Genomic DNA, 24,338 nt, shown 5'->3' on the forward strand with positions numbered 1-24,338 from the left:
AGAAAATGCATTTAACCCTTTCATACAGTTCAGAATATAACTAGATTCTTTCTAGAGGCCAGAAAGCCAGTCCTTGACCAGAGAAGACTTGTGCCAGACTGTGCTGGGTATCGCTGAGTTTTCCTTGGTGTGTGCATGCTCAGTCATTTCAGTTGTGTCCAGCTCTTTGCGATCGCATGGACTGTAGCCCTCCAGGCTCCTCTGTGGGATTTTCCAGGCAAAAATCCTGGAGTGGGTTGCCATGCCCTCCTCCAGGGGCTCTTCCCAACCCAGGGATCAAACCTGAGTCTCCTGCATTGGCAGGCAGGTTCTTTACCACTGAGCCACTGGGGAAGTCACATTTGGGTCCTGGTTACTTTTTGTGTTGGGGATCTGGATGGGGGGCTGTCCTGTGTTTTGTAGGATTTTTAGCAGCATCCCCAGCCTCCATCCAGTAGATGCTATCACAACAACCAAAAACGTCTCCAGACTTTCCCAGTGTCCTGTGAGGACTACTGCTTTAGGGACTTCCCTCTCTCTGACTCCAGGGGGCCAGAATATTCTAATATTCTAGAAAGATTCCTAACAGCACGCCAGGGACCCAGAATGTACCTGAAGATTCCTAATAGCAAAGCAGAAAGGGTAGCACTTTGAAACTGCAGCCCATTATACCAGTACCATTTTTCTTTTTTTTTTAAATAGCATTCACCACCATTCCTTGAGATTCACTTGGCAACAGCAAAGTCCATGCAGAGAAAGACCAAACGGGCCATGGGGAACAAATTAAGCTGCAAACAACTTCTCCTCAAAGACGGAAAAAGGAAAGCAAAACCATTTTGGAAAAATCCCACGCAATGAGTCGATTCCAATTTCTTTGAGCTTCAAGAATACACCTCCTCACCTAATTTTCTCTTCTGGGCCAAAGATTCATACACTTTGAAGCATAGGATATCTTTGGGGAGGGGGACAAGGCCACCCTGGTGATTTTTCTGTCTTAAACCCTCCCGGTACCCCCAACAGAGAGACTCAAGGGGCGTATGTGATCCAACCTCCTTAATCACCAGATGTTTGCAATCATCAGAAAGACGTCTTGGGCTGTAACCATTTCTCTGTTCTCCAGCATTCAGTCTCAGAGAGAATTTCCATAACAACATGTGACATGTAGAATGCTTAAAGGCACCAACCATGACAAGACAAATTACACTCATTTTTCAAGACTCTGCAAGGTGCTGTACTGCAAGCGGGCGGGCTGCATGCTGGGCGGTTCCGGAGGGGCGGTCAAGGCGGGCATGCACTCCATCGCACGCAGGGATTGGGGCGAGGGCTGGCGTGCTGGGGCGGGAGGCCCGCCCGCGGTGGGGGGCTCCCCACTTACCCGCCGTAGGCTGGGATCGGGGGCGGGGGCGCCGCGGCCCGGAAGGTGTTGTACACGGTGCGGCCACGGCCACGCAGGTGCGCCCCTCGGTAGGCGGCCGCCGCCGTGGCGGCTGGATACGGGAAGCCGGGCACTGTGGGCGAGAGGAGAGAACACAAGGTTCAGATCGCGCCTGCCTCTGGGGAAACCGTCCCCCCTCAACACACACACTCAGGACCCTGCTCCCCGTAGGCCAGGGCCGGACACCCGCACCCCTTCCTTCCAGGAGTCAGACTTCTAAAGGCAGGCTGGAGGGAGGAGACCAAGGTTCGATTCCACAGAGGATGGGCTAACGCAGTCAGTGATCCCTGGGACCAATATCTAGGACAAACACCCACAAACGATTCTTACTAACAGGGGAAATGCTCACTGCATAAACTTAACTTTTTAAAAAGGTCGACTGCAGGATGTGTGTGTACTGGGTTCTCACATCTGCCTATTAACATGCATACCTGGCCAATATAGGCATTGTGCATGATACATATGTGGATGAGTATGCAATGTGCATAGGTGTATACGTACACATACACATAAGTATGTGTACATGTGTAAGTGATTATGTATAGTGAAGTGAAAGTTGCTCAGTTGTGTCCGGCTCTTTGTGACCCTGTGGACTATTCAGTCCATGGAATTCTACAGGCCAGAATACTGGAGAGGGTAGCCGTTCCCTTCTCCAGACGATCTTCCCAACCCAGGGATCAAACTCAGGTCGGATTCACCAGCTGAGCCACAATGGAAGCCCGATTATGTATATATGTGTATATAAAATATTTGTGGGTGTTAGTGTGCATATCACATGTATGTATGCATGTGTACAGGAATATGTATACATGCCTATTTATATATATGTGCATATGTATATAATGTACAAATACATACATACTTCAATGTGTTCTTAGTTATCTCTGAGGCTAAACTTCATGAGAAAATGTTACTTGTCTACTCATAGCTTTTCTCCACTCTGTTTTACTTTTTTTCCCATATTTTCCTTTAGGTATCTAGGGTTGCTTCTTGTTCAGTTGATAAGTCATGTCTGACTCTTTTGTGACCCCATAGACTGTAGCCTGCCAGGCTCCTCTGTCCATGCCATTGCCTACACGAGAATACTGGAATAGTTGCCATTTCCTTCTCCAGGGGATCTTCCCAACTGAGGGATAGAACTCGAGTTTCCTGTGGCTCTTGCATTCGTAGATGGATTCTTTACTGCTGAGCCATGGCGGGGGGAGGGAGGGGTGTCTTTATGAGCCTATATTGCTGGTTAAAATGTTTTAATTGAAATATACTGTACCTACAGACAAGTGTATGCATCAGACGTGTACAGACCCCTCATGCTCCTATGGACAAATCACTACTAAGATCCCATCAGTCCCCTATCCATTTACATAGCTTATAAAACCATGTATACAACCATAACTACAGAGAAGTATGAGGACTCAACTCTGAAAGAGAAAGTGTGGGCAGGGTTATCTTCCCAGGGGTGGTGGTGCAGAAATTCTCTGAGCCAAGTGACTTGGTCAAGAGTCAGGAGGGAAAGTAAGCCTGATGCTCGAGATCCATTATAATTAACACAGCTTTCTCTGCCTGGGATGCCCTTCCTCATAGGATGTCTGCAAATCCTAATGCATCAGGTCCATGAAACCTGAGGACATCACCCCCGCCTTGCTGCTCTTTCTAGTCCCTGAATCACAGGCTCTCACCATGCTGGTCATGCCCGTCCCATCCCACTCTCAGCAGGCACTGTTACCTGCAGTGAATCCCATGGAGGGGATGCTCTTTTAGGAAAATACATTTGAAAAACCACTGTCCCAGGAGATCTATTAATATATTAGAGGCTCAGAAAGTCTTAAGGTAAGGGAAGTGCGTGCACGTGTGCTAAGTTGCTTCAGCTGTGTCTGACTCTTTTCAACTATAGCCTGCCAGGCTCCTCTGTCCATGGGACTTCCCAGGCAAGAATACTGGAGTTAAGTCCACCTGGGAAACCCAAGGGAAGTGCATTAACACCATTAATGCAGCAACCCCAGACTTCATTTCTCCAGGAACTCTAGTTCAAAGAATACCCAGCCTCTCGTGGGTACTGGTCTGGAGAAGAAAATAACTTATTTATTATGTTTACCTCTTCTATTCATCAGCCAGCTTCTTGAGGGGCTCCATTGTATCCCATTCATCCTTGCATTTCCCCGTGCATTCCCCCCCCCCATGTCAGCAGAAGCTCCCTGATTTTGTCCACAGTAGGTTCTAGATATTGGACACAGTTGATTCTGGATGACTTAAAGATCAGTGAATGAAGCCCTGGGATGTGGTCCAACCAAATGACTGATGGACTATCCATTCTCTCCTTGATCCTTTCTCTCCTCTCACCCTGTTTGCCTAACAGGAGCTTGAAGTATCTCCCATTAGAGAGGGAGACAGGTGGAATGAACAAGAACAGGACGGGTTTCCTCGTGTCCACAGCCCTGTCTGCCCTGTTCAGTCTCTCTTGGGATTTTAGACAGTGTTGGTAGCAATGTGCAAGGCTGGGAAGGACCTAGCTTCTCTTGGTCAGATAGGAAGATAAAGGCTCAGAGAGGCCTCAGCCCAGGAGGCTCTTTCCCAGAGGCAAGGCAACACATCCAAGCTGCTCTCTCCCAGAGCATGTATTTTGCAGAATTCCTAACCTCTCACAGGGTGTTGCATGTCATATTATCTTAAAGTTGCCTCTGTCTACATCCAAACAGCCTTCCTCCCTGCCATCATGTTCAAGAGTGGAAACCCTCCACATAGAGAACAGAACAGACAGGTGGTTGCCCAGGGGGATGGGGTTCAGAAAGGGATGGACAGGGAGGTGGGAGTTAGGAGATGTAAGGTTTTATATAAAGAATGAATAAACACCAAGGTCCTACTGTATAGCACAGGGAACTATATTCAGTATCCTGTGATAAGTCATAATGGAAAGAAAAATTTAAAAAGAATATCAGAAAACAGACTCTGTAGGACTCCAATTACTTTAGACCATGACATTTTTTTGCACCTTGTTTTATGTCCCTGGATATGTTCCAATGTCTCCTAGTTTATAGTCTATGGGAACTTGAATAGAATTTGTATCCTGCTGTTGTGTGAAAATTGTATAAATCTTCATTATGTTGAATTGGTTCATGGTGCTTTTCAGGTCTACTGTATCCTTCTACTCTTTTATCTATTCATTCTATCAATTTTTGAGTTTGATATGGAAACTCCAAATAAAAATATTTATCTACTTTAAAAAATAATTGTAACATATAGTGGAACTATACGTAATTTTGTTCCATATTTTCCAAGTCTCTTGTAATTGTGTTATCATGCTTTCATAGTTTAAAAAAAATAAAAGGAAAGAGAAAAAATATTTGTAAAATATATGAAAAAGAATACATGTGTAACTGAATAACTTTGCTGTACAGCATAAATTACCACAGTATTGTAAATCAACACTTCAATAAAAAGAGAAAAAATAAAGAAAAAGAATAGAAGCCCTTCACTCCATCAGCTCCCCTTAGTCCCAGAGTTCTTGGACAGTAGGTTTGTAACTGCATGTCGGTGGCAGGAGGCTGGGGAAGGAAGAAAGTGGAATTTCCCACAGCAGTTATTCCCGATCCTATATTCATGGGATTGCACAGACTGGACTATAACTCTTGACCTGGAAGTTGAAGACAGACTGACTACTGTCTGGAATTCTTCGTGTGTTCTTGAATAGCCAATAGCCAGCCTGTTTCTTGGATTCTACCATATCCTTCTCTGATGATGCTAGTAAAATGCTAGGATGGTAGAACCAAGCCAGAATGATTTTATCTTTCTCTTTATGTCCTTTATGTCCCAGAAGACCATCCAGGTTATTTCTTAACCTTTTAAAAATAATTGTCAGTCAAGACAAATCATATAGCATTACTTAACTCTCAGCTTGCCAGCCCCTCCACATCCATGTTTCTTAGCTGGTGTTTCAGCTGTGCTCAGTCGCTCAGTTGAGTGTGACTCTTTGCGACCCCATGGACTGTAGCCCTCCAGGCTCCTCTGTCCATGGGATTCTCCAGGCAAGAATACTGGAGTGGGCTGCCATTTCCTCCTCCAGGGGATCTTCCCAACACAGAGACAGAACCCGCGTCTGTTGCATCTCTTGCACTGGCGGGTGGATTCTTTACCACTGTTCCACCTGGGAAGCCCAACTACTATTCTTGAACTTGCAAAGAGGTATCAACCTCAATGGGGAAAGCGGGGCAATCCAAATATCCTAAAAGGCCTAGAGTTGTGAGAGAGGAGATGTTGGCTTCAACACTGGGGAGAAAAGGAACGAATGAGCCTTTGATTCTAACGCGATCTTGCCACAGTTCAAATATTAAGTTTGCGGAGGAACATCCTGGATTTTGAAATAAAGCAAATGAAAAATTCACAATCTGGCAGAGCAGCTGGTTGCCTGTGTGAGGAAACGCAGTAATTATGCTGACCCATTCATTATCGTTGGCTGCGGCACGGAGTGAGCCAGACAAGATCCCTCTCAGCGACAAGCAGGTTTTACAATAATTCTTGGAGGATTTAGATGTTGAGATAGAACATGAAACAGAAGCTCAGCAGTAGAGTGAGGGGAATGCAAGCTGCTAGAAGGGGAAAGCCAGGATGCCGCTGTGTACCCCCCTTTGCTGCAGGGAGAAAATAGCCTTCTCAATGCAGGATAAGGGATTTGCAGGTCTTCGTACCAAGCTCTTTGGGCTGCTCCAAGCAGGGCGCATTAAAGAGATTCTGGTTGTTAAAGGAGCAAGGGAAGGACTGCACATCAACTTCCTGGGAGGCCAAGTGCCCTCAGGTAAGATAAGGAGCCACCTGATGCGAAGAGCTGACTCAATGGAAAAAGACCCTGATGCAGGGGAAAATTGAAGGCAAAAGGAGAAGGGGGCAGCAGAGGGTGAAATGGTTGGATGGCATCACCAACTCAATGGACATGTTGTCATTGTTCAGATGCTCAGTCATCTCTGACTCTTTGCAACCTCATGGACTGCAGCACGCCAGGCTTCTCTGTCCTCCACCGTCTCCTAGAGTTTGCTCAAACTCATGTCCATTGAGTCAGTGATGCCATCCAACCATCTCATCCTCTGTTGTGCCCTTCTCCTGCCTTCAATCTTTTCCAGCATCAAGGCCTTTTCTAACGAGTCAGTTCTTTGCATCAGGTAGCCAAAGTGTTGGAGCTTCAGCTTCAGCATCAGTCCTTCCAATGAATATTCAGGAATGAATTTGAGCAAACTCCAGGAGACAGTGAAGGACAGGGGAGCCTGCAGTCCATGGGGTGCAAAGAGTTGGACATCACTTAGTGACTGAGCAACCACAACAAATTTTAACAGGGGCTTCCTGTTACAGGAGCAGGCATGTAAGTCTCCCAGATGGATGTCTGCTCAGCTATCCCTTCTTGTTGCCATCTAGAGCTGGCCAAGGGGTCTCTTCATGAAGTCTCTAGTTAATCACTGTCATTGATGAATATTCCCTTCTCTTCCCCTCTTCTCGCCCATCTCCCTCATTCCTGAAACCAAACAGGACCCAGTGGGGCTCCTGGGCACAAAAGCCTTTCTGTGTTTCCCGTTCCTTGATTACAGGAAATCGGCTTCATTCAGCCTCCAAGACTTTCCCTGAGTTCCAACAGGCAGGTTCAAACAGTTGCTAATTAGGGAAGGGAGGGGATGCAGAGACAAAGCAGCAGCAGCCAAGAAACAGCAGTGTAGCCTTGCGGGGTAGGGTCTCGGCTCCTCCTTAAGGGATATACTTAATAATATCCTTGAGTTGTTCTGCAGATTCTGAAACCCCCAGCAGGTGGGAGAAGTTAACTGCATGCTGCCCACCAGCATACAGACCCCAGACCATCTGGAAATAGAAGATTGGTGATGTTGACTTCCACTTGCTTCACCACCAATCAGAAGAATGGCCAGGAGCTAGTCAGGCTTTCCTCCTCTTTGAACCATTACCATAAAACTCCTCACCACCCACTCTGGGTCAGGATACACAGTTTTGAAGGCAGTAGCCTGCTGTGGCCCTCTTTGCCTGACAAAGCAATAAAGCTATTCTTTTCTATTTCATCCAAAACTCTCTGAGATTGAATTCGGTGTCCAGGTACACAGAATGGATTAGGCATCCATTCCTTCCTCCCTCCCTTTTATTTTGTAATCTCCTTCTGAAGAAGCCTACTCCAAATCTTCTTGGGTGTACTAGCAATCAAGTAACTTGGATCACAGATATGAAGGGAAAAAAATACCCTCACCATAGCTAAAACGCAAGCTCCATGTGGGCAGTGTTATTCATCTGTTCTGCTCTTTGATTTAGGAAATTGCCTAGCCCAGCAAGGTATCAGCTACCTAATACCATGCCTGGACATGCTTTGATGATGAACCCATGTTTGTCTCCTTTAAAAGGACCATAACTCTGTCCTTTATAAAAAGCATGCTGCCCAAGATCTGCAGAAACACAGTGTGCAAATAATACATGAGATCTCAATCATCTTTATAAAAACTGCTACACTCATTTATAAAAACTGCTACACTCCTGACCCAAAAATAGCAACCAGACTTGGAATATGTGTGATTCTGATGAAAAGGGAGATGATTTGGGTAAATGCTCTGCTCTGGGAATTATTGCCCACCCTCATTCACTTAAATTCACCTTTATTGCTGCACAGCATTAGGGTTTGGAGATTGGTTTCTTGTTCTCAGAGAAGTTGAGCTCAAACTCCCCCCACCCCCAGACAGGTGGTACCCATCTGGTCAGTAAAAGGTATTTGGTCACGTTCCTTCTTGCACATAGCCCCACGTGGAGCTTCCTAGCAACCCAGCAAATCTGAGTCTTTATGCAATGAGTGTGCACAACAAGGAACACTGGAAAATAGCAATCCTTATAATCCCTGCCTTGCCTGACTGACAGCTGTACCTTCTGTGTTTCTTCCTGTCTCCATGAGAGGACATGCCCCCTATGGCTGGCTCAGGACAGTGTGGCTCTCCTGTCTTGCAACTAAGACAAATGATCAAATTCAAGGGCAAAACACCACAACTGTTTGTCAAGCTTCCTTTAGACTCTGGTGGGATGGTAGGAGCTGATCTATTTATTTTTACTTGCCTACGGGGTCTCCTGGCTTATAGAGCATGGTTAACTGCATATGTGAAACGTATACTTAGGTGATTCGGATATAGGTTAAACAAAACCAAAATGGCTTTATCCTTGAACCATGTAAAAAGAATGTACTGTGCGGTGCTAAGTCGCTCAGTTGTGTCTGACTCTTTTTGACTCCATGAACTGCCGCCCACCAGGCTCCTCTATGTCCATGGGATTTCCCAGGCAAGAATACTGGAATGGGTTGCCATTTCCTCCTCCAGGGGATCTTCCAGACCCAGGGATCAAACTAAAATCCTGTGTTTCCTGCATTGCAAGCAGATTCTCTTACTCGCTGAGCCATCAGACTTTCCTACATGTTGCCTATAGCCTAAAATAGGATTGCCCATTCTCAAGGATCTCATCTTTAAGGGTATAACACTTTTCCATTCATATGGAGATAAAAAGTTGCAAAACAGAGAGTAACATTCATCTTGTTGGAGGTTTACAGGAATATAGTGATCAGACCTACATGGAGAGTTACAAGAACAAAGGATTCTGACATCAAGAAGCTTGCAACAACCGACCAAGTGCCTCCCTTGCCTTGCCTTTAAAAATGCTTTGCTGAAGCCCTTCAGAGAATTCGGGGTGTTTTGAGTCATCCCTCTCCTTGCATCACCCTGCAGGCCAATAAACCTTTTCTGCACCCAAACTCTGACATTTAGGTATTGTTTGGTCTCACTGTGCTTTGGTCACATGAACTTGGGTTTGGTAACAAGAAGACATCTTAATTATGTGTTTACATTGCAGCATGAATTGTCTCTTTTGCTGAAAGTTATGTCCTCTATCAATACCCCAGCTCAGGAGTTTGGACGTAGGAAGTGGGCAACACGTGTTTAATAAATCCAATGCAAAAGGCCAAGGGGAAACGCATAATGTCCTCTCCACTACCAAAACAGAGTAAATCGATGCTAATAAAAGTCATTCACCTGTCACCCTGTCCAATATTTGTAAATGCCTCTTTGTTAATTAAAGAACAATGTTTGAAAGAAAAGACACCAAATTAGAGGCATTTCTGAACCCCAACGCTGGAGTTTGATTTTTTTTGTTTCCTAGTTGAACTTCAAGTTAATAAGCATGTAAACAGACCATCAATGGCAAACAATGGAAAGTATTCAGGCTGCTTCGTGGGTACCAAATAAATCCTTAGTTCTTGGCATGAGGGAGACAAGGGAGGGGGGAAAAAGCACAGGTTCATTATACTGGAAACGTTCCCTCTTTAACCTGCTCCAGCATGAATCAAAGTGAAAAATCTGGTATCACTGCAATGAAAATTGGATTTAGCTCATAAGCTAAAAATGAGTTTCTCTCCAAGAAAACAGGGCCTGAGCTTCTGGAGCAAATGCCAATTGCACATCTTGTTGACACCTCGACATCCGCAGCCCACCCACTCCCAACCTTCAGCTAGATTTAGATCCAGAGCAGAGAGGGACGAGGTTAGCAGAGCAACCGTCTCAGCTCTCAGGAATAAGGAGTTCTCCACTGCTGAACTCAATGAAACGGAAACTTCAGGGAGGTAACCAGAGGCATGCTGTGATGTGCTCAAGTATCAAGGCAAATCAACATTTTTAAAGGGAAGATGTGTGGGTGTATCAACCAGACAAATGGGCCATTTACCAAAGTGTCAACTGCTTATTGCCTGTCTCCCCCGCAAGACAGACGCCCCCACCTCCCACCTCCGAGCAGCTCCGAGTTCAATGTATTTACAGCGACGAATGCGTAAGCCCTTCCCTCTGTCTCTTTTACGAATGTGGTGCTTACCTTCGAAAATAAACACAAATGAGATCATCTCAGCAAGCCCGGAAATCCCAAGAGAAGGAACACAACAAAACCCGTGGAAAATACTTGAGGGTTATAAACTGCATATTAAAGTTTTAGAGCTCTGGGAGAGATGGAAGAACAGCAGATGCAAAACCCGACGGGGGGGCAGACTCTGCATCAAAACCATAAAAATATACAACTGCTTTAACGGGCAATTATTCTTTGCATTTGTGCATGGGTTTGAATTTGCATGAGGTTGCCAGATGCCCTGAAAAGGTGTGCTGTTTAGGATGGATGGGGGTGGGGGAAGCTCTCTCTTTGTCTGTTCTTCCTCTTTTTTGCTTCGTGAATGCCACCTTCCCCCTCCCCCACCCCTGAAATGTTTTAAGACAGAGATGTTCCTACTCATTTGGGGGTTGAATTGTTCCGCGGGTAATTTACGGTAGGAAATATTCACTTACACAATTCTGGGGGTACAGATGCGGTTTCAGCAGCAGGTTCACGGTTCTGCAGGATTCCCCTCGAGGGAACTCCCGTTCCATGAGCTGGACCATAAATTAAGAAGTGGCATAATAGGTAACATACCGAGGTGAAATAAACAACCAGCGATGGCTCAATTTCACAGGCAGAGCACTGTGTGATAAACATCACAATGCATCGTCCAAAAAAGCCCACATAAAAACCTGATGACTTATTTTCCACATGGCAAAAAAATGTTTGTGCAATTTGCAGGACAGATCTCAAAGAAAGATACATCAAATTGGTTTGTAACACAAAATGTATACACAGTAAGGTCACTGTCTTTAAATAAGACTAAATGGAAAACTTAATATGATGGACCATATTTGGTTCTAGGTCAAAGTAAAAATGGAAAGGCTTTCAGTTTTGTTAAAATTCAGTCATTTCCAGGTTTAGGAGTAAGAAGGGAGTCTTGCATTCAGGCAGTCATTGACAAAAAGACCAAAATGGCCACTTAATTGTTGGACTCTCTGGTTTTCATACGCACGTCTATTCATCCCTGAAACTCACATTTGGGATCGGCTCTTGTTTCATTTTAAAATGCATGTTGATATTAAACACTGCTGTTTAGAAGTGAATAAATCTACGTTTTGGACAAACAGTTTCTTACAGGACATCCTCATTTGAAATGCATTGAATAGGAAAACAAAAATTTCTAATTAATGTACAAGTCTAATCACCATTCTCCACATGGAAGAGTAATTTTTCACTGTTCATTTGCTCGGTTTAATCTCAAAACTGACATAACAGAAACGCAATGTCCTATAAATCTCCGCTCATTTGTTTCTTTAATATTCATATTCCATTGAACTGCAGCTGCTTGTTGGTGCAGTCTATTACAACTTGCAAAAGTGTCGATAAAAATATTATGAAAGGCAAGATGTGTTTCTTGCCGGCTGCACGTGCCATTTATTTGGAGAAAGACAATAAATGGTTCGAGGATGCCTCCCCCCACCCCCGCCTGCTGTTTGGTGGGTGATTAGTGATTAATTACCTGGCAGCAAATTGACATGGCACAAGGAAATTGACACAGCCCTGATTAATTAACTTTTTATGGGCGGCAGTTACTCACAAAACATTGCGCACCATAATTGAATCTCTTTACATAACGTCATGGTACAAAAGTTTTAGTCAAATCCAAATTAGCCAGAAGTTTCTAGGCCGTTACAGGTCCGAGGAGGATGTGTGGAAAGAACTGGCAAGAACTTGGAGAGAGATGTACATTTTTGAAAGGAAAAAAAAAAAATGATGGGGATATTCTGCTGGCTTGATTGCCAAAGATGAATTTATTGACCTAAATCTTCACCGTCTGAGACTGACAGACCTCATTTCCTCCAGCCTCCTCTGACCACCGCGTCTTAGTGATAAAGATTCTCGCCTTTGTCCAGTCTCTAAACGTCGACTCCCTAATCTAATTCTTGGTTCCAACATCACCTCCTCCTTCCAAGATTTTTCCTCTCAATTTTACCCCACATTTCTTGATGCCACCACGGCCACCACCATACCACTCCTTTTTCCCTTTTCACCTACCATCTCCTTCCTACCATTTCATATGATTGCACTCTCCTTATTGAGCTCTCTCTTGAGGTGTCCTGAGGACTTTATCTTTGTCCAGACTGTGTCTCCAGTACCCAGATGATGACCTGGCCCCAGGTACACGCTAAGATGTTTATTGATTATATCGTCAGATAAACTCAGAATGCCACAGTAGTTCTGTTACGAAGGAAAGATGAGCGACAGTCCTTGACCCTGTGAGAGCTGCTTCTTCGGAAGGATGTCTATTTTAAGAGAAATTTAATGAGGACATCAGTGATGAGAGACTCTGGACCTCACGTGTCTCAAAGTTCAGGCAGTGATAACTGGGATCATTAAAAGTAGAGATTACAGTTGGCATAATTCCATGCTCTCGGACTCCATGATCAGATAGATGAGATTTTACTGCATGATGAAACATACAGTAAACAGCTACTAGTCACTAACCCTTGCTAATGGCCAGACCCACAGATGAACTCACAAAACTCTTCACAGAACCACACGAATCCGATCTTAACTGTAATCTTCCCTTTCCTGGGGCGGAAAGGTAGACAGAGAGCAGCTCAGAAACTCTCCAGTGATCTGAACCCAGACAACTTGACACCAGACCCTGACATCTTATTTATTGCAGGAGGCCCTGGAACAAAGGGATCCTTTGTCAGTTTTAGGTAAAACCTTTCCACTTCCACTTTCTCCATGTACAGCTTGCATGTGTGCGTGCTAAGTCACTTCAGTCGTGCCTGACTCTTTGCGGCCCCATGGACTGTAGCCCGCCAGGGTCCTCTGTCCATGGGATTTCCCAGGCAAGAATACTGGAGTGGATTGCCATACCCTCCTCCAGGAGATCTTCCCCACCCAGGGACTGAACCCATGTCTCCTGCATCTCCTGCACTGGCAGGCAGGATGTTTACCACTAGCGCCACCCGGGAAGCCCCTCTAAGCTGCTTCCAGGCCGTCAGTTTTCACTTCCCTCCTATTGTCTGGACAAGCTGCTCCATTACCTCCCTTAATCCATAACACATCCAAGAGAACCAGCCCTGATTCATTATGGACTGAATTAATTTGCAGGGGGATCTGTCTACAAGCCTCCCTGAGACCTTGCTGCAAGCCAGGGCATGGAAAAGAGGGGGGCAGGTGACATTTCTTCCATTCTATATTTATGTTTGGGCTTCCCTCATAGCTCAGTTGGTAAAGAATCCACCTGCAATGCAGGAGACCCAGGTTTGATCCCTGGGTCAGGGAGATCCACCAGAGAAGGGATAGGCTACCCACTCCAGTATTCTTGGGCTTCTCTTGTGACTCAGCTGGTAAAGAATCCACCTGCAATGCAGAAGACCTGGGTTCGATCCCTAGGTTGGGGAGATCCCCTGGAGAACGGAAAGGCTTCCCACTCAAGTATTCTGGCCTGGAGAATTCCATGGACTGTACCATTCATGGGGTCGCAAAGAGTCAGACACGACTGAGCGACTCACTTTCTCAAATGTCACTAGATTCACAGCTTGGTTAGAAATAGTCTCTTTCTTGGAAAGAAATGAGTCATCTAGGCAAAAAATATACATTAAAGCATGTAATGCCGATATAGGGATGCATTCTGAGCAGTGAGTTTGGTGTTCCCAAAGCAGACATGTTTCTGAACTTAACAAATTTAAGAAGTCTCAACAAACCGCCTCACAACCCCACAATGTTCACACACCTGAATATTCTTTCAACACTTAGGAGTTTGAATGATGACAGCAGCCTTGGATATTATCTAATTACCCCCTGATTCCTGCTTACCCCCTGAAGTTAGGGGCTGGTCGTCTCTTTTCTCCCAGGTTACAAATGGGCAGATTAATCCAACAGACATGGGGGGAGGGCCAAGGCTGCTAAAATGTGCAGAGAATCTTTTTCTGTGCTAAAGACCTTTTTGTGTTCCACCTCCTTATATGTATTGACATCGGCCCCCTGGGCAGGGTTTCTGTAACATTTCATTCAGTGAAAACAAAAGAAAACAAAACAAGAATGCATCTCCATCTTGGAGGGTTTGACTCGGCAGGACCTCAGAAGGCATCTGCAAAAGTGCTTTCTGTCCTTAGAAGGAACCTGGGGAGACAAAGACCTGAGATGCTGAGACCTACTGTAACTCAGACGAAGCGATTTACCAGCATCTATTCCTCTGACAATACCTGTATTGGTGTCAACGTAGCTTTTTGCGGGCAGCCGTGGAGGGAAAAAAAAAGGCTAATAATTTATATAAATAATTACTTTATTGAGTGCATACACACAGTAAAGCTTCAATTGTTAAATCATTCATGATCTAGCTAACAGCTGGCTGAAACAGCAAGCTCGGTGAATTGCCTCTCCAGGTAGGAAGCGGGGCAAGTGAGATAAATGAGCTCCCTTATGCTGAGCTGAATTTCCCATGGTTCTCTGGGGCTGCTGCGGCTCCATGAACGCGAGGCCCTAGATGGGGGTTGATGGGGACTCACGGGATGGAAATGCGATGCAAAAGCATCGTTCATTTCACGGCCAGCCATCACTGTGATGTCAAACCCCTCCTGATTTTGAGAACCAGCTCCAGGCTTGAAAACTGAGTCCTGATCCTCTGGGCAACGTCCCCAAACAAACCCAGAGGTTTACAGGTGCTTTCTGGACCTGGGATCACCTGTCTGATTTCCCAGCTGGAGACCTCCCCAACATGCCCACCTAGACCAGGTCGAAGGAGGGCCATTCAGACATGGTTCAGTTGTCCAGGCACTAGGCTAACATAAACCTTCCAAGCCAGTTTTGTTGGTGAACTTTCAAAAGCACCTGGGAAAGATCGCATCTAAGAACGAAAAGGAAAGAAGAGCCATTTGTTTGAGGAGCTACAATGCCTCAAGCAGCCTGAAAACTTTTAAAACAAGGATGTCACTTAATGCTCACAGGTAAGCAGGTATTTGGGCTTCCCCAGTGGCTCAGCAGTAAAGAATCCACCTGTAATGCAGGAGACCCAGAAGACACGGTTTCAGAGACACGGGCTCGATCCTTGGGTCGGGAAGATCCCTTGGAGGAGGAAATGGCAACCCACTCCAGTATTCTTGTCTGGAGAATTCCATGGCCTGAGGAGCCTATAGGGTCACAGTCCACGGGGTCAAAGTGGCTTAGTACACATGCCACACCAAGTTCTCCAGGAGCAATAAAAGAGCTCTTGGCAGGTCACTGCTTTTACATGAATGAAAACATGATTTCAGACAATGGTGTTTTGGAGTTCTTCATGATACAAGTGTTGAAACAACTGTATTTAAAGGAACTATGCCAGGTTCAGTTTCCTTTCATGCATCTTTACTGTGTGTGAGGAAATCTGCTTTTGAAGAGAAATAACGCAGGAGAAATGAGGGGACCACCTCTCTGGGGTTGGACATATTTCTATGCAAGAAATACCAAGCATCCCACTGCAGGGCTTGAGTGTCCTTAGTGGTCCTTGTTGCTTAGTGGCTGAGTGTGTTTGACTCTCTGAGACCCCATGGTCTGTAGCCTGGCAGGCTCCTCTGTCTATGGGATTCTCCAAGCAAGAATACTGCAGTGGATTGCCATCCCCTCATCCAGGGGATCTTCTCGACCCAGGGATTGAACCCACATCTCTTACATTTACCTGCACTGGCAGGAGGGTTCACTGCCACTAGCGCCACCTGGGAAGGTCCCCTCGGGGTTCTTACTTCCCTCCTAAGCTGTTCACTCCCAGCTCTGCAGACGGGGAGGGCTTGGCTTCACTTACAAAGCCAGGTTCCCTAAACATGAACACCTGCACCAGTGTATCAGGCTGCTCCACTTTACTTTCCAGGAATCAAACAAGATCCAGCTCTGAACTCAGTATAAGTTTTTTTTCCCCATTTTAAATCCACATTAGAGAAAGACAAAGATCATATGATATCATTTATATGTGGAATCTAAAAAAAATATGTAAATGAATTTATTTACAAAACAGAAACAGAGGCGCAGACATAGAAAATAAACTTACAGCTACCAGAGTGGCAAGGTGGGGTATAAAATAGGGGTTTGGGATTAATATATACACACTACTATACAGGGTTTTCCTGGTGGCTCAGAGGGTGAAGAACCTGCCTGCAATGCAGGGGACCTGTGTTTGATCCCTGCGTCGGGAAGATCCCCTGGAGAAGGGAATGGCTACCTACTCCAGTATTCTTGTCAGGAGAATTCCATGGATAGAAGAGCGTGGCGAGGTACAGTCCATGGGGTCACAAAGAGTTGGACATGACTGAGTGACTAACACTTTCACTTTCACCAATCAACAAGGAGCCTCTGGCCTCTGCTCAGGGCTGGGGGAAGGAGAACACGGTCATGATTAAGGATTTTCATGCGGGCTCTGCACCAGGCTGTGTGTGGATGCACATAAGAAAAAATACTGTAGGTGCTATCACAGGACCTGGGGTTTCCAGGGAATTCCCCCAGAATGACTACCTCCCTGTCTTTCAGAAACATCTCATCTCAGCCTCATTCTCTGGCTGTGCATGCAGGAGGATCCCAGGGCAACGTAGTTTATTGTTTTAATATTTGTCTGACACAAAGCAAACCATTCTCCAGTGATTCCTTATCTGTCACATGTATTTCTGTGCAAGAAATATCAAGACAAATAAGATGTTTGGGGGCACACCACTGGATGGTAGTTTTTTTTTTTTTGCAACTGGCAGCCTATTGCAGAAGTGAGACCCCGTCTGAAAAAGACAAAAGCCCTCTTCTGCATGGAGATTAATAAGCAAAGCGCTGGGAGAGCAGTTGCCTGAATCCTGGCTTCTCCTTTGCTGAGTTTTCCCTGTGAACAACTGAGGGTGTTCGACTAGTGTGTTTTAAGAATTTTCTTGAAACTGGTAAAAAAAAAAAAAAAAAGTAAAAATTGGACATAACAGTAACAACCAAGAGGCCTGTGATCATAAGCCAGCCGGAGTGATCACAGATGTCAGTAAAGGAGCTAACCCAGTTGGGGTTCAGGGGTGGAGGCAAGGATCAAAAATACAAGTGAATTACTGTGTATGTTTGTGCACTTGTGCTCAGTCATGTCCAACTCTTTGCAACCCCATGGACTTCAGCCTGCCAGGCTCCTCTGTCCATGGGATTTCCCAGGCAAGAATTTTGCAGTGGGTTGCCATTTCCTCCTCCAGGGTATCTTCCTGACCCAGGAGTTGAATCTGTGTCTCCTGCAAGACAGGCAGATTCTTTACCATCTGAGCCACCAGGGAAGCCCTAGAGAAGGTCAAAGCTCCAAAATCAGGGCTCCAAATCCAGATGTGTTTCTTTATTGTTTATTGTGAGGGCAAAACCAGGTCAATGCATTGTATCTAGACTGAATGTATGCACGGATCTTACCTTACTATGGATCAGGAGAAGGGGATTCTCTTTCTGTGCCTATCTAACATTATTTGTTATAAAATGTGATCAAGTGGTACAAAAGGCAAAAGAGACACAAGAGTTCACTTCAAAAGGAAGTCTCCTTTTACCTCCACCCCAGCAGCCAGCTGCCCTGGGCCCTGCCATATCAGAGGAGAATGATGGCCTGATGAAGGAGATGATAAACTGTGGCCCTCTGGGCCATCTGGCACAAAGACTATTTCTGTAAATAAACTGTTACGGGAAGCCCAGTCATACCCATTCATGTATGTATTGTCCGTGGCTACTTTCAAGCTATGAGGACTGAACTGAGTAGCTGCAATGGAGACTAGATAAGCCATGAGGATGGAAATATTGACTATCTGACTTTTCAAAGAATAGTTTTGCCGAAGAACAGACAGAGAAAAAAGGACTCTCCAGGGATCTTGGGATGGAAAGGAGAGAGCCCAGCCTCAGAGCTTGAATGCTGAAGATGGAGAGCTGTCTAGAAGGTCCATCTGACCTCTCTCTGCTCAGACTTTTCCAGGAACAGAACAAGGAATCTCTGGTGTGTAAGTTTAGAGTGGGAAAGATGGAAAACTCAGGATTCAGTCAGACTGGTTCATCCTTGATCAAGCTGAATGACCACAGCCAAGTTCTTCAATCTCTTGAAGCCTAAATTTTCTCATGTGAGAAGGGGGCATAATAATCACGCCTAGAGCATAGATTTCCTGTATTAAGTGAGAATGTTCATATGAAGGGCTTAGGCGGCACTAGTGGTAAAGAACCTGCATGCCAATGCAGGAGATGTAAGAGATGCAGATTCAACACCTAGGTAGGGAAGGTCCTCTGGAGGACGGCATGGCAACCCAATCCAGTATTCTTGCCTGAAGAATCCCAAGGACAGAGGAGCCTGGCAGGCTACAGTCCATGGGGTCTCAAAGAATCAGACACGACTGAAGTGACTTAGCACAGCAAGCAGAATGCCTAACATATAGTAAGTGCTCAAAAACCATTGATCGTTACCATTATAATTATTATCTTTTATTTCGGAGCTGGAACTAGGACTCACCTGGAGCTTAAAAATGTAACGGGGACACAGCACCAAAAAACTCAGTAATTAGGATCGATCATTTTTTCATGCAACTTTTTAAAAAAATTAAATGATTATCAATGAATTGGTGATAAACAGACTCAAAATTTAAATAAAGAAGCGCTTGGCTGTGCCATGTTGGATCCTACATGGAAAGAAAACAATAATATTCATCTTGTTTTTATGGAAAATTTTGATATTTTGCTGATCTTGGATCTTTTCCCATTCATTTCCTTTAAAAAAAAAAAAAAAAACGATTGCTTTAAAATGTTATTTATCTTGATGATTGAGTTTTGTTTTGCTTTTAATGTTTATTAATTTGGCTGCACAGGGTCTCAATTGCAGCATGTGAAATTTTAGTTGTGGCATGTGGGATCTAGTTCCCCGACCGGGGATAGAACCCAGGACTCCTGCATTGGGAGCAAGGAGTCTTAACTATTGGACCCACCAGGGAAGTCCTTGATGACTGAGTTTCTTTGCGCTTCTTTAAATTTTGTCCAAAGACAAAATTCACTGGCCTCACCCCAGTACTGTTTATTATTTGAAGCGACTCCTCCAGAAAACATTAGAAAAAGCCTCTCAGAGGTCACCAGGAAGGTGTGAGTTACTGAAAAGAGAGAAAGAAGGGCATGGTTCATTAAACCAACGTTATCAGTAGCATAGTGACCTGTTCCGGCACCTTCTATTAACTGAACTCCACCTACTGACATTTTCTATGTTGGGCAGAAGAAAGAGGAAGCCATCAATGAATTTAGGCTGTTACTTTAATTATAGAAAGCAATGGAAATTTTATCAATTACCTGAAAGCAGAACAGGGCAGGCCTGATTGACGTTTGTTTCTGCCACTTAAGCCACTGCTTTATGAATTCCACACAACTACTGCCATAAAATCTGCAATCGATACGTCAATTAAAACTTTGCCACTACCACTTGCCCTTGAATTTCATAAAAGTTAATCAAGGAGGAGATGCCTTTGCATTTTGATAACATTTAGGTCCTTGAGCTTTTGCCTGGGATATAAAAAAATTTGTTTCCTGTTGCCAGGGATGAAAATTTCAGTATGCAGATTCCTTAACAAACTAGGAACAAAGCTACCATATGACCCATCAATCCCACTACTGAGCATATATCCTGAGGAAACCATAATTGAAAAAGACACATGTACCCCAATGTTCATTTTAGCACTGTTTACAATAGCCAGTCATGGAAGCAATCTAGATGTCCATCGACAGAGTAATGGATAAGGAAGTTGTGGTACAGAAACACAATGGAATATTACTCAGCTATAAAAAGGAACACACTGAATTCAGTTCTGATGAGGTGGATGAACCCAGAGCCTATTATACAGAGTGAAGTAAGTCAGAAAGAGAAAGATAAGTATTGCATATCAACACATATGGATATTCCATATCAAAATATGGAATTTAGAAAGATGGTACTCAAATCCTACTAGCAGGTCAGCAAAAGAGACCCAGACTTTAAAGAACAGACTTTTGGAGACAGTGGGGGAAAGAAAGGGTGGGATGATATGAGAGAACAGCACTGAAACATTTACATTGCCATATGTAAAAGAGATAGTCAGTGGGAGTTTGATGTGTGATGCAGTGAGCCCAAAGTCAAGGCTCTAGTCATCTAATATGATGTCTAAGCTGGTAACAAAAGAAAGGACAAATTCATTGACCTACAGAACTAAAAATGTAGGGTGGAATGCAAGCAGAATCAACTGGCCAACACAGGAATTAACTTTGTAACATTTACATTATTCATAGGTAATGTACCTCACAAATAATTACTCCTTGGGCCTCCCTGGTAGTCCAGTGGTTAAGTCTCTGTGCTTCCAATGCAGGGTCTGTAGGTCCAATCCCTGATCAGGGGATCTAAGATCCCATATACCCAATAAATAAATAATAATTACCACTTGATGTGAATTAAAAATAAAATGAGGAAAACTTGGAAGAGAAACGAGCAGATGTGCATTGGAAATCCACAACAGGTAACATCCGAATGACAGTTAAGTATGTGAAAGATGATGTTCCTCACTAAAAGAAAGGCACAGGCAACTAGAGGAAGCTTGATGGTATTTTTCACCCACTGGTTTGCAAAATTATAGAAAAGAGCCAACGATGCAGGTGCTGGCAAGAATGTGGGATGAAGCTGACAATTGTATTTGGGGATCTCCACGTGGATTCGGAACACGGACGGGTATGCTGGAGTATAGGTAACGATATGTGCTGCAGCCTCCAGAGAGAGGCTGGAAAAGACGTAGCTTTAAAGTTTGTGGACAGAGATGACTGCATGAACTCTGGACCACTCACATCATGGAACAGCATGAAACTATCAAAAACGCTTAATGGGAGATAGTGAAAATGTGTTATTGTGTGTGTGTGCTCAGTTGTGTCCGACCCTTTGTGACCCCATAGACAGTAGCCCGCCAGGTTCCTCTGATCATGGGATTTTCCAGGCAAGAATACTGGAGTGGGTTGCCATTTCCTCCAACAAGGGATCTTCCCAACCCAGGGACTGAACCCAGGTCTCCTGTATTACAAATGGATTCTTCACCACTTGAGCCATGGGAGAAGCCCAAATGTGATATTAAGTGACACAAAATGTGATCAACATGTGTAATGTGGATTTAATATGAATGTTACTGACTTCCTTCTGGGTGAAAACAAACTGCTCACACCCGCATTTCACAGGTGTATGTCCTTTTTGCATTGTTATGGAGAAAATGTGGAAAGATAACTTATCAGGGAGTCAGATTACAGATTACTTGAAAGGCATGTGTTTGGGGACAAGCTAGAGGGATATTACTGCATCATTCCATACAGATACGTGTGTGTGTTTGCCTGCTTCCCTCATTACAGTGAATACATGCTACTTTTGTAATTTAAAATCTATTTATGAAACTGGAAAGACAAAATAAAGCAGGTGACATTGACCTGCTTCTGCACACATCTACCCCATGTGGAAATAAGAATCTGTGAGAGCTGACTTTGCTAATCCATACTGGAAGTGGATGTTCCATTAGTCCCATTCACGGAACTAACGACTTACCTCAATATTTCAACTGGGAAAAATAGAAATAACGTCTTAATTTGGAAGAAAGGTGATAGAAGTTTTACCTTGCTATTTCTGCCTGAAGCCATTTTTTTTTTCTTTCTTTCTTCAGGTCAGGATTAAGGATGCCCGAAGGTACACTAAATCAAAAGTAAATAAATTTAAGAGCTCCCAAGAGCTGCTGAGCTGCAGTCTGTGGGGTCGCAAATAGTCGGATACGACTTTGCAACTGAACAACAACTGTTGAATAATTACTTGGAGAACTTTAGAAGAGGGAGGAATGTACCTCTCACAAATGTTGGTGCTTGATTTACGCAGAGGGTTTGTAAATAGTTGACGTTACACGATTTTAGATTCAGGCATTTTCTTGGATCAGATTTGTATATACAAATTATCTCCAATTTTCTCAAGTGTGTAACTATTTAACAGAGAAATACTTGGCTGTCAGTATATTTGATTTCGTTAATATTTAATATATCTACTCAAATATAATTTATCTATGTTTACCATTAGGAATGAGAGTGAGTGAAAGTCACTTGGTCGTGTCTGACTCTTTGGGACCACATGGACTATAGCCCACCAGACTCTTCTGTTCATGGGATTTCCCGGGCAAGAATACTGGAATGGGTTGCCATTTCCTCCTCCAGGGAATCTTCCAGGGCATCAGGAATGGAACTTGAGTCGCCTGCATTGCAGGCAGATTCTATTCTGTCTGAAAATCCACCAAGGAAGCCCCATATTTACCAATACTTTGGATTATTTGATAAAGACTAATGAAGACTCAGCCTAAAGCTGTTTTTGATGTAAGCAACCACCATATGCAGAGAGGACAATAATATACTTAGTGCCCTTCCCCCAATAGAAGGAGCCTCCAGACCCACAGCCCTAGGAAGAGGGGGGCCCTGAGCAGGCCCTCAGCCCTGCCCCCACTTTCCCCAAACCTCTCTGTTGAGGGGTTGCATGGTTTGTCACACAAAGCAAAGCATGATGTTAATGAATTAATTAGTTATTTGAAAGTCACTAAAATAATTTAATGTAATTAAACTTAGTTGATTAAAGGTTATTTATTTTTTTTGAACTTTTAATTTTATATTAGGGTATAGCCGATTAACAATGTTGTGATGGTTTCCAGTGGACACAGCGAAGGGACTCGGCCATACATATGCATGTATCCACGCTCCCTCACATTCCCCTCCCTCCCAGGCTGCCACTTAACACTGAGCAGACTTCTCTGTGCTACAGTAGGTCCTTGTTGATTACCCATTTTAAAAATAGCAGTGTGTTTATGTCCATCCCAAACTCCCTACTATCCCTTCCTTCCCAGCAACCATAAGTTCCTTCTCTAAGTCCATGAGTCTCTTTCTGATTTGTGAGTAGGAAAGGTTAATATTTTAAGACAAAAATACTGACGTTAAATGTTTTCCATTTGGTCCAAGGTGATCTTACCTAATTCTCCAGACTTTTGATCAGACTTCACTTAAGTCTGATATGCTATGGATGGAAGTGGTTTATTAGGACATGAAAAAGGATGCCTTATGTTCTGGGACACAGCTTGAAGTGGGTTTCACAGGAGGAGGCTCAAGTTTGGGGAAAAGGAGGAAATGCTGGACTCAGTGGGAGTGCGATGGGAGAAAATGTGGGATTGGATTGTGTGGACATTGAGCCCCGAGTGAAAATCGTTCTCTTAATGCTTTCAATGTCCTGGGACATATTATGAGGAGGGGGGTGGGGGAGGAAACCCATTATGCATAAATGCATCATAAAAAACAGATAACTTCGGTAGAATTGTTTTCATTACAGATTAATTCAGCAGGGTTCCTTTAAAAACCATCTCTCCTACTGCATTTATGGGTGTTATTTACAGATGATTAGCTATTGGGCTAGGCAGAAGGACAATTTAAGCCTAAAACATCCAAGGCCAGCTAAAGATCCATAGAAAAAAGTACAAACTTGGGTGTAATCCTGGAAGTCCTAACACACAGCATCCCATTGATAAAAGTGCCATTTACACACATCTTGCTTCAGGAGCACAATTGTTAGATAAAAATGAGGAACACATGCATTTTCAAGTTGAAACACTGGTGTAGCCTTAAAAAAAAAAAAAAAAAAAAAAAAAGCTGCTGAGACTAAGTGAGCCTCAGCTTTCAGGAAGAAGGCTGGATTCTTAGAGAAAGAAAGGCCACACTGTTCAGACCTCCAAGATGAGGCCCCTGACTCTCAGCCCTGTGGATGTCAGACCTGGAGTCAGGAAAAGAATCTTAGGTGATGGTGCTTGGGTCCCCAGACTGTGTGTGCACACCTGTAAGAATGAACCCTTAGTTTCTGGCTGAATTATTTATAGAAAATAGGGTGTGACTTTGTAACTAGAATGGGCACCTTGATCTGGAAAAGAAAATATAAATGAATGATACAAAGAAGTCAGCTAACTCCAAACAGTCCAGCTCCAAAAGGCATTGTTGATTCTGAGAACTAGAACAGAAAGGAAACCTCAGCAACATGTCTTAGGGAGGG

At 44.1% G+C, this 24,338-nt stretch overlaps 1 protein-coding gene across 29 annotated transcripts in view; it reads right to left on the minus strand.

Annotated features, from left to right (window-relative positions):
- Positions 1-24,338, minus strand: part of RBFOX1 (RNA binding fox-1 homolog 1) — a 1,703,141-nt gene that overhangs the window by 65,913 nt on the left and 1,612,890 nt on the right. For all 29 annotated transcript variants that reach the window (XM_044936027.2, XM_044936024.2, XM_044936025.2 and 26 more), the window contains one exon: positions 1,355-1,487. In XM_044936027.2, coding sequence (XP_044791962.1) covers positions 1,355-1,487 — 133 coding nt within the window. The remainder of the gene's footprint in view (positions 1-1,354; positions 1,488-24,338) is intronic.

Source organism: Bubalus bubalis, chromosome 24 (assembly GCF_019923935.1).
Source record: "Bubalus bubalis isolate 160015118507 breed Murrah chromosome 24, NDDB_SH_1, whole genome shotgun sequence".
NCBI lineage: Eukaryota > Metazoa > Chordata > Mammalia > Artiodactyla > Bovidae > Bubalus > Bubalus bubalis.